Source organism: Littorina saxatilis, linkage group LG15 (genome assembly GCF_037325665.1).
Source record: "Littorina saxatilis isolate snail1 linkage group LG15, US_GU_Lsax_2.0, whole genome shotgun sequence".
NCBI classification, from domain to species: Eukaryota; Metazoa; Mollusca; class Gastropoda; order Littorinimorpha; family Littorinidae; genus Littorina; species Littorina saxatilis.
Genome location: NC_090259.1, coordinates 37,848,439 through 37,858,438, shown reverse-complemented (window position 1 = coordinate 37,858,438; position 10,000 = coordinate 37,848,439). Strand labels below are relative to the sequence as shown.

General features: G+C 43.1%; 1 protein-coding gene across 3 annotated transcripts in view; it reads left to right on the top strand.

Moving 5' to 3' along the window:
* The window catches only part of LOC138949257 (nose resistant to fluoxetine protein 6-like), a 43,227-nt gene that overhangs the window by 32,227 nt on the left and 1,000 nt on the right, over positions 1–10,000 (top strand). For all 3 annotated transcript variants that reach the window (XM_070321042.1, XM_070321043.1, XM_070321044.1), the window contains 3 exons: positions 1–80; positions 6,734–6,876; positions 7,657–10,000. The exon at positions 1–80 is cut by the window's left edge and continues 107 nt beyond it; the exon at positions 7,657–10,000 is cut by the window's right edge and continues 1,000 nt beyond it. In XM_070321042.1, the coding sequence (XP_070177143.1) occupies positions 1–80; positions 6,734–6,876; positions 7,657–7,809 (376 nt within the window). In that variant the 3' untranslated portion in view covers positions 7,810–10,000. The remainder of the gene's footprint in view (positions 81–6,733; positions 6,877–7,656) is intronic.

Here is a 10,000-nt window from a genome sequence, read left to right as displayed (position 1 = left end):
TTTCTACAACGCCATCAACAGACAGGTGTGGGGGGCCTGCGTCGCCTGGGTGGTCATCGCCTGTGTCACGGGCAACGGGGGTAGGTGAACAATGCGTATTAACCACACTATCCATTACAGCAGAACCCCCTTTTTGAGACCCCCGCCCCCCATAATTGTTAGACCCCCTCCCTTTTAAGACCTTGTTTTTCATCTGAAGTCGGGGTCACACTCGGGAACATGCCTCTATTAGTTTCACAGTGGTAAGGCGTCCGCCCCATGATCGGGAGGTCGTGGGTTCGAACCCACGTTCGGCGAGAGATTTATTTCTCAGAGTCAACTTTGTGTGCAGACTCTCCTCGGTGTCCGAACACCCCCGTGTGTATGTTACAGTCAAATCGGGAAATCAGGTATTTCACGAGAATGCCTGAAAGTTTAGGCATTCACGGTAAATACCTGGTTTGATCAGGCAAATCCGGAAATGACTGAAATTGTTTAGGCACTATCGGTGATTGACTGAAATAGGCTGCCAGGCATTATCGGAGAATGCCTACCGCTCACAATCTGTGTTTCTGGCGAGAGTCAGAAAGCATTTCAGCACAGAAGCCTACTATAAAACTTTGAATGGCTGGGGTCGTAATTGGTTTCATGCCTCTTTTCCATCAGGAAGGTATTGCTGTCCAGCCATCAACTGCCTGTGCCGGGCCAATGCTGTCAGTGTGGAATCTATTCTGTATTCTCTCTCTCTCTCTCTCTCTCTCTCTCTCTCTCTCTCTCTCTCTCTCTCTCTCTCCTATCTCTTTCTCTCTCTTGATTTTAAGGCATTCAATTAAAGAACATAATGATGTTATCATTTTAATGTTTAATTCTAAAAATAAAATGTACATTAAAACAGAACTTTCTGTCAACAGTTCATTTGTTTCCACAAGTCAAGGATTGGTGACACCGACTGTTGCACTTCAGTTTTGCTTTGAAGCATTTGCACCGATTGTTCTGGCATTTCTTTGCACCCGAACAGTTGCACTTGACGTATCCTTGTCCTCCGCTTTGGGAGCCCAGGATGACGGCCGCGCGAAGACTTACGTGCTTAACACAGTTCATTTCACTCAAATACAACAGTTTTTGTGGACACAGTTCGAAATCGTTTCTGGCGTAGGCTCCTTTTAAAATCCCATTCTTGGTCACCAGTGTGTAGTTGTCATTTTCACTCCTGTCAAGAATCACCCCCAGGATATTCCGCGGGTCTCCACGGCCTCTATCCACCAGTGGAATGGGTATAGCGACGTTATCACCTCTCTGTCCATGACCGAGATCCAAGCGACTCCGCTTCACCATTCTTTCTGCTTGCTGGAGCTGACATACCCTGCTAGCTTGTCTGTGGTGCTGAATTTGTTTATATTGTCTGTCAAGCAATGCCACACTGTCATCAGTCACCAACTCCTCAATACTGAGGTTTGCATTTCTAGGGTGGATGTTGGCAGTGTTACGCTGGGGTTCAGACCTAGTCAAACAATAAGAGATTTTTTTATAAGAGAAAGAAAAAAGACAAACAATAAAAGAATGAGAAAAAGGATCAAGAAAAGAGAAAAAGGATGGGAGGAAAAAAGCTAGTGAGAGGGATAAAAGAGAGAGAGGTCAAAAGCGTGTACAAGTGGTCACTTACCTTGTGTATGTTAGAGAGAAGTGATACAATTTCATACCAGATTCAAAATCAAGAGATCACTATTTTATTATCTGTAACTGCGCGTGTGTTCGTGTGTGCGTGTGTGTGTGTGTGTGTGTGTGTGTGTGTGTGTGTGTGTGTGTGTGTGTGTGTGAGTGTGTGTTTGTGTGTGTATGTTAGAGAGAAGTGATACAATTTCATACCTGATTCAAAATCAAGAGATCACTATTTTATTATCTGTGTCTGCGCGTGTGTGCGTGTGTGTGTGTGTGTGTGTGTGTGTGTGTGTGTGTGTGTGTGTGTGTGTGTGTTAGAGAGAAGTGATACAATTTCATACCTGATTCAAAATCAAGAGATCACTATTTTATTATCTGTGTCTGCGCGTGTGTGCGTGTGCGTGTGTGTGTGCGTGTGCGTGTGCGTGTGTGTGTGTGTTAGAGAGAAGTGATACAATTTCATACCTGATTCAAAATCAAGAGATCACTATTTTATTATCTGTGTGTGTGTGTGTGTGTGTGTGTGTGTGTGTGTGTGTGTGTGTGTGTGTGTGTGTGTGTGTGTGTATGTTAGAGAGAAGTGTGGGACAAAAGTATGGGACATGTGCGCAGAGAGAGACACAGAGAGAGAGAGAAAGAGAGTCACAGAGAGAGAGATACATACATCGAGACAAACAGTGACAGAGAGAAGTGACAGAGAGAGACAGAAGGGAGATTTAAAGGACAGCACGTTTCGTTTTGCAGCTCGTTTCGTTTGGTGAATGAGTCACCCCGCGAAACGGAACGTGAAACGAGACGGCATAGGCCGCAGACAAGATTTAGATGTATTCACGTTTCGTTTCGGAATGAAGGAAGGGCGATAAATCTTCAAGTGAAATTATCACGTCTGTCCTCGATCAGAATGGAAAAAAAAACCCTAGGAGGTGGTCCAGAATCGGGCATACTTTGATTATTTTCAGTCCAAATAAATCACACAGACTTTGTTTATACAAAATCACATACGAAGCCAGAATAAAAATTCGATGCGATGACCTACTTCTGCTTCGCCATTTGCTTTCTCACCATGAAGTTGGATAAATGTACCAGGATCAGCACCCTTCAAAATATTTCAGTTCACAACAGTTGTCTACCTCCAATGAACACATTCTCAGCGCTGAAAGACTGTGAAAGGGTTGATGAATCTAGCAATGCATAAAATGGCCAACAAATAAAACTGTTAGTGTTCCAAAATACTCACAAAAGTTGACGAAATATTGTTCGTTTTTTGGGGGTGGAAAACGTGACTGCGTTTTGACGTTCCACGTTCCGTTTCAGTTGACCTTCACCTTTCCAGCGAGAGACCCCCGAAATGATGACGTTTACCACAACTTCAAAACGAAACGTCCCGACGTTTCGTTTATTAAATCTCCCTACAGACAGAAAGACAGGTTTGAGAGAGAGGGAGGAACGAGAGAGAGAGAGAGGAGTCTACTTACTTCGAAAACAGCTTGTACTGACGTGGAGTTTTCCGACTTTCGTTTTCCATCATCTCTTCAAGTATTTGAAAATATTTGGACTTTGGCATCAAGTGTTTTCCATTTTTGGCGTACTTTTGAAAGATTAACCGATTAAATCGGTCTTCTACCAATTCTGTTTCCTCCATTGCTACCCTCAACATTGAGAGCAACTTCACAATGGAACTAGCATTATACTGAAAGTGAACTCCAATCAATCCAAACTCAGCGAAAAGGGGAAAAAAAGACAATGTGCTATACGAGAAACTCACAATAAATTCGTGCTCAAGGCCGGCTATGTAAAGACAAACTCCAATCACTCCGAACTTTACGAGAAAATCACAATAAATTCGTGCTCGTAGTCTTACACACGCGATAGTGTTACACTCGCGGTAGTGACCTGCACCCGTAAAAAAACAAACTGCAATCACTCCGAACTCAGTGAAATGGGGAAAACGATGAATAGACAATGTGCTAGAAGAGAAATTCATGCTCAAGGCAGGCGAGGTAAAAACAGACAAGGTCTCAGAACAACCCGTTTTGCCTGACAGTCAGGCAAAACGGGAAATTTGCACAAGTAGTTTTTAGTCATTTCCTGATAGTGCCTAAAAAAATTCAGTCATTTCCGGAATTGCCTGATCAAACCAGGTATTTACCATGAATGCCTAAACTTTCAGACATTCTCGTGAAATACCTGATTTCCCGATTTGACTGTAACATGTACACGCAAGCACAAGACCAAGTGCGCATAAAAAAGATCCTGTAATCCATGTCAGAGTTCGGTGGGTTATAGAAACACAAAAATACCAAGCATGCTTCCTCCGAAAACGGCGTATGGCTGCCTAAATGGCGGGGTAAAAAACGGTCATACACGTAAAATTCCACTCGTGCAAAAGACACGAGTGTACGTGGGAGTTTCAGCCCACGAACGCAGAAGAAGAAGAAGAAGAAGAAGAACCCCGGCCGGGTCATACCTAAGACTTTAAAATTGGCAATCTAGTGGCTGCTCCGCCTGGCGTCTGGCACTATGGGGTTAGTGCTAGGACTGGTTGGTCCGGTGTCAGAATTATGTGACTGGGTGAGACATGAAGCCTGTGCTGCGACTTCTGTCTTGTGTGTGTCGCTTGTTATAATTATGTCAAAGCAGCACCGCTCTGATATGGCCCTTCGTGGTCTGCTGGGCGTTAAGCAAACAAACAAACAAAAAATACAGTGGAACCCCCCCCCCCCTTTCACAGCCTTACATTTTGTTAGAGAACATCAGGTCTTCAAAAGGAGGGAGCATTAACAAAGAAATTGACAAAGGTTATGAAAGGAAAATCTGAAAAAGGAGGTTCTAAAAAGGAGCAAATCTTAAATTGGGGGAGGGGAGGGGGATTTTCTCAGATAAGTTTATTATCTGTCTTATAAATGTGTGTCTGTCTGTGGACTTTAAAAGGCCGCTGGGTCGAAGTAAAGTGATTGTAACGTCTTTGTTTTGGTCATAAATGAAACGTTCCAATAGCATAATTATATCATTCTTGTTTTTTTCCGATTCTGCATTTTTCCGTTTGATAGCGTTTTCACCGGTCACTTCGGTGACTGGGGCAGATATGTTTTAACTGGTACATCCAGCCTCCGACTGGACTGGACTGGACCAAAACAGATCCCCTCTAACTCTATACTATACATACCATATCTATATATATATATATATATATATATACGACTAGTGTCTGTCTGTGTGTCTGTCTGTCTGTGCGCGATGCGCGGCCAAGGTTCTCGATGGATCTGTTTCAAATTTGGTGATCATATTCAGGTACACCCTGGACACAACCTGGTCGATGAGATATTTCAACACGTGCTCTCAGCGCGCAGCGCGGAACCGATTTTGGTTCCACCTCAGCTATTTTGGTTCCACCTCAGCTTACCCGGGCCCCCATACCGACACACCATAGCCGCTACACCACATCACAACGCCAAAGTTCTCGGTGGTTCTTTTTCAAATTTGGACACCGTATTCAGCTACACCCCGGACACAATATCATCGATGAGATATTTCAACACGTGCTCTCAGCGCGCAGCGCTAAACTCATGTTCGTTTTTGTGTTCATTTCACCATTATAAGTAACTCTTCCTTATCTTCTCCAGTGTTTGGCGTTTATCTCCCTTCCTTCGTGTGGCTTTCCCGTTCAGTTGTAAGTTACTATTTATTTTTAGAATGTCACTGCGCTGTCCAGAACGCTTCCCTTGCACCCGTAAGTTGTTCTTACTGTCAAAGTGAAAAGGTCGAATCAATTTATAGCCACGCGAAAAATACACTCTCACCTATCTCTATATATTTATAGATACAGATATGCATATATATATACGGCTTCTCTGTGTGTGTGTGTGTTTGTGTGTGTGTGTGTGTAGGCAAAAACCTATGTATTATAGAGTTCTGTTTGTGATGGGGTCTAGCGGCTTTTGTCTGTCTGTATGTTCTGGCATGTGAGAAGCCACAGTAGATAATATAGGGCTAAGAAATAAGCTCTAAAATTCTCAATCCCGTTTGACAGGACTTCGCCTTTCAAAGGTGATTGAGGTGAACCGCCACGCTGTCTGTCTCACCCCAAATTCCCGTTTCTGAGAGTGACTATTTTTAGAATGTCACTGCGCTGTCCAGAACGCTTCCCTTGCACCCGTAAGTTGTTCTTACTGTCAAAGTGAAAAGGTCGAATCAATTTATAGCCACGCGAAAAATACACTCTCACCTATCTCTATATATTTATAGATACAGATATGCATATATATATATACGGCTTCTCTGTGTGTGTGTTTGTGTGTGTGTGTGGGGGAAAAAACCTGTTGATTGTAGAGTTCTGTTTGTGATGGGGTCTAGCGGCTTTTGTCTGTCTGTATATTCTGGCATTTGAGAAGCCACAACAGATAATATAGGGCTAAGAAATAAGCTCTAAAATTCTCAATCCTGTTTGACAGGACTTCGCCTGCAGAGGTGATTGTGATGAACCGCCACGCTGTCTGTCTCTGTCTCGCGATTCACCCCGGCGAAGCCGGGTATTCCTCTAGTATATATATATACGACTAGTGTCTGGGTGTCTGTGCGCAATGCGCGGCCAAGGTTCTCGATGGATCTGCTTCAGATTTGGTGGGCTTATTCAGAGAGACCCCGGACACAATCTGGTCGATGAGAATTTTCAACACGTGCTCTCAGCGCGCAGCGCTGAACCGATTTTGGTTTTTCTCTGGATCCATTTCCAGTAACTCTTCCTTATCTTCTCCAGTGTTTTCAGCGTTTACCTCCCTTCCTTCGTGTGGCGTCAATCCATATTCCCGTTTCTATTTTTAGAAGGTCACTGTCGACAACGCTCAATCCATATTCTCGTTATACTATTTTTAGAAGGTCACTACTCTTCTCCAGTGTTTTGCGCGTTTATCTCCCTTCCTTCGTGCGGTGCGCCGGCAAAGCCGGCGTACACCCGGCAAAGCCGGGTCCCCGGCGCAGCCGGATATTCGGCTCGACTTTTTCCCGGCGCAGCCGTACCCGGCGAAGCGGGTATTCATCTAGTAATATATCTAACTCTGTGATAGTATCCAGCTACATGTACAATTCGCACGTGCAGGTTTCGTGAACACCATACTGTCGTGGTCGGCGCTGGTGCCTCTGAGCCGCCTGACGTACTGTATCTACCTGCTTCACATCATGATGATGGAGCTCTACCTCTTGAACTTGAACACGGCCTTCTACATGGACGACCTGAATGTGGTGAGTGTGGCCTGCTGGGCTCAGTGTGTTGAAAGGGAATGATTGTGGGGGTGGGAGGGGGGGGGGGGGGGGGTAGGGTGGGGGCGGTGGTTGGGGTTTGGATGGGTGGTGGTTGGGGTTTGGATGGGTGGTGGTTGGGGTTTGGATGGGTGGTGGTTGGGGTTTGGATGCGGAGGAAGAGTAGACCGCTAGTGACCGCGGGGTTCTGTGTGTGTGTGTGTGTGTGTGTGTGTGTGTGTGTGTGTGTGTGTGTGTGTGTGTGTGTGCGTGTGGGTGTGTGTGTATGTGTGTGTGTGTGTATGTATGTGTGTGTGTATGTGCGTGTGTGTTCGTGTGTGTGTATGTATATATATGTATGTTGGATTGGATTGGATACACACACACACACATGTGTGTGTGTGTGTGTGTGTATGTATGTGTGTGTGTGTGTATGTGCGTGTGTGTTCGTGTGTGTGTATGTATATATATATGTATGTGTGTTTGTGTTTGTGTGTGTGTATGCATGTGTGTGTGTGTGTGTGTGTGTGTGTGTGTCTGTCTGTGTGTCTGTGTGTGTGCGTGTATATGTGGGTGTGTGTGTGTCTTTAGTCATAAGCACACACCAGCCTTTTTATCAATTCTTTACTCCAAGGAGAAATCCTAAGCATTCTCCCTTTGTTTCTCAGATCCATACTCTGAATTTTAGCATTGACATTTTGACAGCATACTTTGTCAGCTTTTGACCTCGACCTTTGAACTATTAACAACTTTAAAACTTCACCCTTGACCTTGACCTTGCAGGTGATGTTTTTCCTTGGCATTTTGGTGGTGTCCTATATGGCGGCAACAGTGACGTCCCTTGCGTTTGAAACCCCATTCATGGTGCTGGAAAAAGTTCTGTTCCATCCCACACCAAAAGACGACAAGAAAGAGATCGAGGCCGACCAAAAATAATATCAACGCATGAAATAATATGGCAGTTGCTTTTGGCGTACTCCTGAATTAGCCCTGTGGAAGTGAGGTCGGATACTGAAAGAAGAGTGAACATTTTGAGATTCCTTTAGCGTGACTATGAACCTCACTCAGAGCTAAATCGGGACATTGTGCTAAAACAATTTGTATTTGTCTATTTTTTTTTTTTTTGGGGGGGGGGGCTTTTGTTGTTGTTGCCTAAACAGAGAGAATTATTTGTTTTGCTGACATAATAGTTTATTAGATTTTTTCAGTGTTCTTAAATAACTGTGTCAACTATTTTACCGTATACATGACATTTTATAATGAGGTCAGTAGCAATGGAAGATGAATTCATTAGCCACTCTTAGTTATGACAAATATTTTTAAAACAATGTTTCATGTTTTTTAATAGTGCCCTCATGAGCACGAAGTGTCATCAGGCATGCAATATACATAACTTGTTTAACAAGCCTGTGATCTTGAAAAAGGCCTGACAGTTGTTTGACATTTACAAGTAGTGTTTATATATTTTGTAGTGGCATTTTTCTTTTTTTACCTCAGTTACATGCAGGTTGCTAAGTACTACCCTTATTTTGTGCCTGCTCTTTTCTCTTTTTCCTTTTTACATTTAGTCAAGTTTTGACTAAAGGTTTTAACGTAGAGGGGGAATCGAGACGAGGGTCGTGGTGTATGTGTGTGTGTGTGTGTGTGTCTGTCTGTCTGTCTGTCTGTGCGTGTGTGTGTGTAGAGCGATTCAGACTAAACTACTGGACCAATCTTTATGAAATTTTACATGAGAGTTCCTGGGAACGATATCCCTGGACGTTTTTTTTCTTTTTGTCGATAAATGTCTTTGATGACGTCATATCCGTCTTTTTGTAAAAGTTGAGGCGGCACTGTCACACCCTCATTTTTCAATCAAATTGATTGAAATTTTGGCAAAGCAATCTTCGACGAAGGCCGGACTTCGGTATTGCATTTCAGCTTGGTGGCTTAAAAATTAATTAATGACTTTGGTCATTCAAAATCTCTAAAATTGTTAAAAACAAATGTTTTTTATCAAACGATCCAAATTTACGTTCATCTTATTCTTCATCATTTCCTGATTCCAAAAATATATAAATATGTTATATTTGGATTAAAAACAAGCTCTGAAAATTAAAAATATAAAAATTATGATCAAAATTAAATTTTCGAAATCAATTTAAAAACACTTTCATCTTATTCCTTGTCGGTTCCTGATTCCAAAAACATATAGATATGATATGTTTGGATTAAAAACACACTCAGAAAGTTAAAACGAAGAGAGGTACAGTAAAGCGTGCTATGAAGCACAGCGCAACCGCTACCGCGCCAAACAGGCTCGTCACTTTCACTGCCTTTTCCACTAGCAGCGGACTACGTTCAGTTTCATTCTGTGAGTTCCAGCTTGACTAAATGTAGTAATTTCGCCTTACGCGACTTGTTTTTGGGTTTTTTTTACTGGCGGGGAGCATCCTTCTTCATGTGTCTTTTTCTGTTCTCAATAAGATGCTTACATTTTCCAATCAACAACTTCCAACGAGTGCAAAAGTTCTTTGATACAGTGATACCCCCCCCCCCCCCTCCAACCCAATTTAAGGCATCCAAAAATCGTAGAAATGCAGGTCTTAAAAAGGAGGGAGTCTTAAACAGGAGGTATATTTACAGAAGTTATGATCAGAATATCTGAGAATGCTGAATCATAAACGGGCGGGGGGGGGGGGGGGGGGGGGGGGGGTTCGGGTAGCAGTTGGGGCTCTTACAAAGGGCGCTCCACTGTATAACAAGGTCTTTTGGACTTCAATCTGCATTTGATATTCACTTTTACCAGCATTAAAATCTTTGGGATTTCGTTTGACATGTCTTACTCCAAAACACATGTTTATTGTATGGTTTGGGCTTTATTCTACTCAGAATTTGTACAAACATCTTTTTAGCATAATGTTAATAAATGTTCAGTGTAAATAGCCCACCACCAAAGGTATGGCTGAAAAATCTGCTTTAACTTAACAAGAGAATGATACTGCATAGTATGTCTCTTCGTGCACGTGCATGTGTGAGTGTGTGTGTGTGTGTGTGTGTGTGTGTGTGTGTGTGTGCGTGCGCGCGTGTGTGTGTTGCCAATGTACGTATGAGTGTTTGTGTGTGAGTATTCTATGTGTTTTTGAGT